General features: G+C 48.4%; 3 protein-coding genes across 3 annotated transcripts in view; all 3 read right to left on the bottom strand.

Annotated features, from left to right (window-relative positions):
- Nucleotides 1-2,463: 2,463 nt before the first annotated feature.
- On the bottom strand, nucleotides 2,464-2,874 carry LOC311118963 (histone H3.2; the record flags this gene model as incomplete). The annotated part of the gene is made up of 1 exon (XM_084193711.1): nucleotides 2,464-2,874. The coding sequence occupies one exon, from the start codon at nucleotides 2,872-2,874 to the stop codon at nucleotides 2,464-2,466; it is 411 nt and encodes a 136-aa protein (XP_084049837.1).
- Nucleotides 2,875-3,352: 478 nt separating this feature from the next.
- On the bottom strand, nucleotides 3,353-3,739 carry LOC311118966 (histone H2A; the record flags this gene model as incomplete). The annotated part of the gene is made up of 1 exon (XM_084193713.1): nucleotides 3,353-3,739. One exon carries the CDS (start codon nucleotides 3,737-3,739, stop codon nucleotides 3,353-3,355), a length of 387 nt encoding a protein of 128 aa, XP_084049839.1.
- Nucleotides 3,740-4,558: 819 nt separating this feature from the next.
- LOC311118968 (histone H1-like) overlaps nucleotides 4,559-5,000 on the bottom strand; it is a gene marked incomplete at both ends in the record, with an annotated part of 624 nt that continues 182 nt past the window's right edge. The window contains one exon of the mRNA XM_084193715.1: nucleotides 4,559-5,000. This exon is cut by the window's right edge and continues 182 nt beyond it. Within this exon, the coding sequence (XP_084049841.1) occupies nucleotides 4,559-5,000 (442 nt within the window).

The following is a 5,000-nucleotide window of genomic DNA, read 5'->3' on the forward strand; positions in this document are numbered from 1 at the left end:
CGCTCGTTCTAGGGGACTAGGGAGGAGCGATTTCAAAGATGACGTGAAAGCAACTAAAGTGCGCGGGAAACATACTCAAATACTGATATAGGCTATGTGGAACACAAGGCCAAACTGTGACAACTGGGAGATCAGCTAGTACACTGTGTCCCTCTCCTCATATTGTTGTTGTTGTTGTTGTTGTTGTTGTTGTTGTTGCACCTGATTCTACTCATTGAGGACTTGGTAATTTAGGTGACAGGTTGTTCAATCAGCTGTGGCTGTCCAGGCCTACAAGAAAAATGGGTCCTGTTGGGGGTAGCCTACTCTACCGCTGGAGTTGGGAAACACTGAAATGGAAGGGGGACACGCAGTGAGCAAAACTCCTAACCACATAAAAACACAGACACTTGAGATCATTAAGAGCTATAAGGAGTCCATCAACTACCTGGTCAGTCAAGTCATATAGGGGGGGATTTCATGGCCACCTGCTGGAGCAGAAGTCATGTTTGCCAACACTGGCCTTAAAATCATTAAATTTAGGAGCTATAAGGAGTCCATCAACTAACTGGTCAGTCAAGTCATATAGGGAGGGATGTCATGGCCACCTGCTGGAGCACAAGTAATGTTTGCCAACACTGGCCTTAAAATCATTAGGAGCTATAAGGAATAAATCAACTCATCATTCAAGTCATATAGGGAGGGATCTTAGCACCACCTGCTGGATCAGAAGTACCCTTCACCGTAGGCACAAGAGAGCCATCATCTCTCAACCGGTGCAATTTCCATAAGTATGTGGTAATAAAACAAACAACGACAGCTCCTCATATAGGCAGTGGTTTCACACATTTTTCTCCAAGATGTTCAAACGTTCATAGATGACCAGCAGGGTCAAATAATAAGCACAGTGGTTGTAGAGGTTGCAACAGGTCAGTCAGTACATCAGGAGTAAATGTCACTTGTTGTTAGTGTTGTAGTTCCTATTTCTACGGTGTTGCCTACCTGCAGCAATCATGATTTACCTGCAGTGTTGATTGCAATTACGTAATTTGTCAACTCATAATAACAGATGTTTTGCAAACCGTTGATGTTTAAATAAATGGATTCCCGGTGTCCGGATACCTTTTCTCTTAAGGGATGTGATTGAGTGAATCCAAAGTAAGTTGGTCTAAATACATAATAGGATGAATCATTCAGGTAAAATAACACAATGTCTATTTGAGTCGAATCAACGTAATATAATCCTTTTTACGTCTCTATCATCTTTACTCAATGTATTGGACCACATCAACTCAACTTACTCAAGCTTATCTACTCATAAAAACAAGCAAAAAGATCTACTCAACAATATGACGTGTGCTTTTGTTGACTGTAATAGCTTGAGTACATTCCACAAAGTCATTTTTTACAGTGTATCTAAAGACACGTTTGTTGTGGTGATGCACTTTTTCTTTGACGTTGAACTTGCATTGAACAGACAAATCCATTTCGTTACAACCCTTTTGTAGTATGACTTAGGAATATTTGTTGATGATCCTAATGTCTATGCGTGAATAGTGATTGGTTGTTGGTGAAATATTGCTGAGAACCCATCATTTCCTGGCCTTTTTTCACTATTGAGCTATTTTGAAACATTTGTTTTGCTATTGGATTCATAATGGTGACCTGGGACAAGTAATTAGTGAAACCAGAGTTCAGCAGTTGCCATTAAAGCGATCGAACCAAGTCATCCTAATAGGCTAGTATTAGCCTAAAGCAGGGTTTCCCAAACTCGGGCCACATTTTGGGAGTTTTTGCCCTAGCACTACACAGCTGATTCAAATAATCAACTCATCATCATCAAGCTGGGAGTATTAGAATCAGTTGTGGAGTGCTAGGGCAAAACGCAAAACGCGCACCCCTTGTGGACCCCAGGACCGCGTTTGGGAAACGCTGGCCTAAAGAGCAAATGCTGAAAGGGACTCACCATGAGGTGCAGTACCCACATTTAACCACAAGATGGCCTCCGTGCTCCATTGTAAAGTTTGGGCCTCTGCATGAGTCTCTCAGCAGCACTGCAACATGGGACTTTCAAAGTAAGTTGGCATGCAATGTTTTTTCTGGACTGCATGCAAGGCTATTATTACACACAACTAATAGTGTCAATTATTCATCTGAACACAATTCTTGTTACTATTCGGCCTATATTATCACTCGTTTCTTTTTCCCCTCCTTTGTAAAGCATTTTACTGTGTTACTATATAGTTCAAAGGAAGTGGATGATGCCAGATGGTTGTGTATATACACACACACAAACATTGAAGCTAGACTTCAGGCAACTAAAAAGGTGCAATACGTAGCTTTTAGACGTGTTAGTGAACAACATACATGGTGGCTAATGTAGAGGTGCGTGTATACATGGAACAATTGTGCCTTTTTGATGGAAATATGGAGGTGGCTCTTAAAAGAGCCTTTGGGGGATATTCGAGTTCAGGTCATCCTCATTTATGCGCGCTCTCCGCGAATACGGCGGGCCAGCTGGATGTCCTTGGGCATGATGGTCACCCGCTTGGCGTGGATGGCGCACAGGTTGGTGTCCTCGAACAGGCCGACCAGGTAAGCCTCGCTAGCCTCCTGTAGGGCCATCACGGCGGAGCTCTGGAAGCGCAGGTCGGTCTTGAAGTCCTGGGCGATTTCTCGCACCAGGCGCTGGAAGGGCAGCTTGCGGATGAGTAGCTCAGTGGACTTCTGGTAACGACGGATCTCTCTCAGAGCCACGGTGCCGGGCCTGTAACGGTGAGGCTTCTTCACACCGCCGGTGGCCGGGGCACTCTTGCGAGCAGCCTTAGTGGCGAGCTGCTTCCTGGGGGCTTTGCCACCGGTGGATTTGCGAGCGGTTTGCTTGGTTCTGGCCATGGCGCTGCTCTGACAGTCGGGAGTATAGCCTCGAAATGCCTATGTGAAGTTTATAAAGCCGGCAGTGGCGCCTGCTGATTGGACACCATCTCCCCACCACCCCGATTGGCCCGTTTCGCAGGCCTCCTCCGTTGGCCATTGGACGGGAGGCCCGGCCTCTCCAAAACTCAAACTCCCGGTGCGCGCGCAATAGGACGCCGCCGGCCCTTTACGCGCAATAATAGTCGCCAAAGTCAAGAGTGACAGCTTATAGGCACGTATCATCTAATGCTAGCCTGCTATGGCAAATGAGGCCAAGTAGGTGTTGTTGTTCATGCAAGGCCTCATGTGGGCACAGAATGTCGAAATAGTTGTGTATACACCCACTCAATGTATTGCGGTCATAGAAAGGTACTTTGCGCTTTTGGAGAGCTAGGTGGTTGGCTCTTAAAAGAGCCTTTGGGGGTTGAGTAGTCAAGTTGAAGTCGCAGTAGCGAATTTACTTGGCTTTGACTGCCTTCTCGGTCTTCTTGGGGAGTAGGACTGCCTGGATGTTGGGCAGCACACCACCCTGAGCGATGGTCACACCGCCGAGCAGTTTGTTCAGCTCCTCGTCGTTACGGACGGCCAGTTGCAGGTGACGGGGGATGATACGAGTCTTCTTGTTGTCACGGGCAGCGTTGCCGGCCAACTCCAGGATCTCAGCAGTCAGGTACTCGAGTACGGCGGCCAGGTAGACTGGTGCGCCAGCGCCCACACGCTCGGCGTAGTTGCCTTTGCGCAGCAGCCTGTGCACACGGCCCACGGGGAACTGGAGGCCAGCACGGGATGAACGGGTCTTTGCCTTCGCCCTGGCCTTGCCTCCGGTTTTGCCTCTTCCGCTCATATTGGTAGCTTGAGAAAGTCACAGAAAGTCTGAATGAGCCGCTCGCCACTTCGAGAGCCGTACATATACCTCGCCACAAGAGGCAACGATTGGCCACCGGGCCGGTGTGGCCTTATCCAATTGGAGCGAGGGACAGACAGATGGACAGACAGACAGCCCTAAGCCGGTTCCCACCCACAGGCAGCGAGTGAGAGGCTACTTTGTTTCCCTCCGACTTTGTTACTTTGTGTCATTTCGCGTGAGCGCCAAAATGTCCGAAATGACATCCACACATTATTTCTCTCCAAATGGGAAACAAACAGCTGGTGAGGGTGCACTCTTGAGTTTGAAATCGAAGCCACTATAGTATTGTTATTGTTATTACATGGCACTTGTAACACATCACAGCAGCCTGCCTCTGAACGGGAATAGCCCAGTGGCTCATATATAAAAATGGCTGTTGAGGGTGCACTCGTGAGTTTCAATTCGAAGCCACTATAGTATTGTTATTGTTATTACATGGCACTTGTAACACATCACAGCAGCCTGCCTCTGAACGGGAATAGCCCAGTGGCTCATATATAAAAATGGCTGGTGAGGGTGCACTCGTGAGGTCGAATTTCTGAGCCATTTTGGCCCTCTATTATATGCCTCTCCCTTCGCACACACCCAGAGTGGGACAATGTTGTGTGCGTAAAAGTAGCCTAGTGTGCGTAATTTCTTTTCCACGACAGGTAGTACATGGAAATCAATGCGCTTTCTATGGAAAGAGGTGGGTGGCTCTTAAAAGAGCCTTTTGTGGTACAACATGTATCGAGTAGAACACTGTTTGTAATAGGTTTACTTCTTCTTGGGGGCTGCCTTCTTGGCCTTGGCTGCCTTGGGCTTGGCGGCTTTGGGCTTGGCTGCCTTTGTAGCCTTCTTGGGGCTCTTGGCTGCCTTCTTGGCCGCTGCGGCGGGCTTCTTCACCTTCTTGGGGCTCTTGGCGGCCTTTTTGGGTGTAGCGGGCTTCTTGGCCTTCTTGGGGGACTTCTTTGCGGCGACGGCCTTCTTGGCTGCTACCTTCTTGGGCTTCTTCGCCGCGGCGGGCTTCTTGGCGGCCACCTTCTTTACTTTGGGGACTGCGGCTTTCTTGGCGGGCTTCTTCGCCTCGACGGCTTTCTTGTTGAGCTTGAAGGAGCCGGATGCACCGGTGCCCTTGGTCTGGACCAGGGTACCCTTGGTGACGAGGCTCTTGACTGCGATCTTGACGCGGGAGTTGTTCTTCTCCACGTCGTAGCCG

This window comes from Coregonus lavaretus (genome assembly GCF_964263955.1).
Source record: "Coregonus lavaretus genome assembly, contig: HAP1_SCAFFOLD_2116, whole genome shotgun sequence".
In the NCBI taxonomy this organism is placed as follows: domain Eukaryota; kingdom Metazoa; phylum Chordata; class Actinopteri; order Salmoniformes; family Salmonidae; genus Coregonus; species Coregonus lavaretus.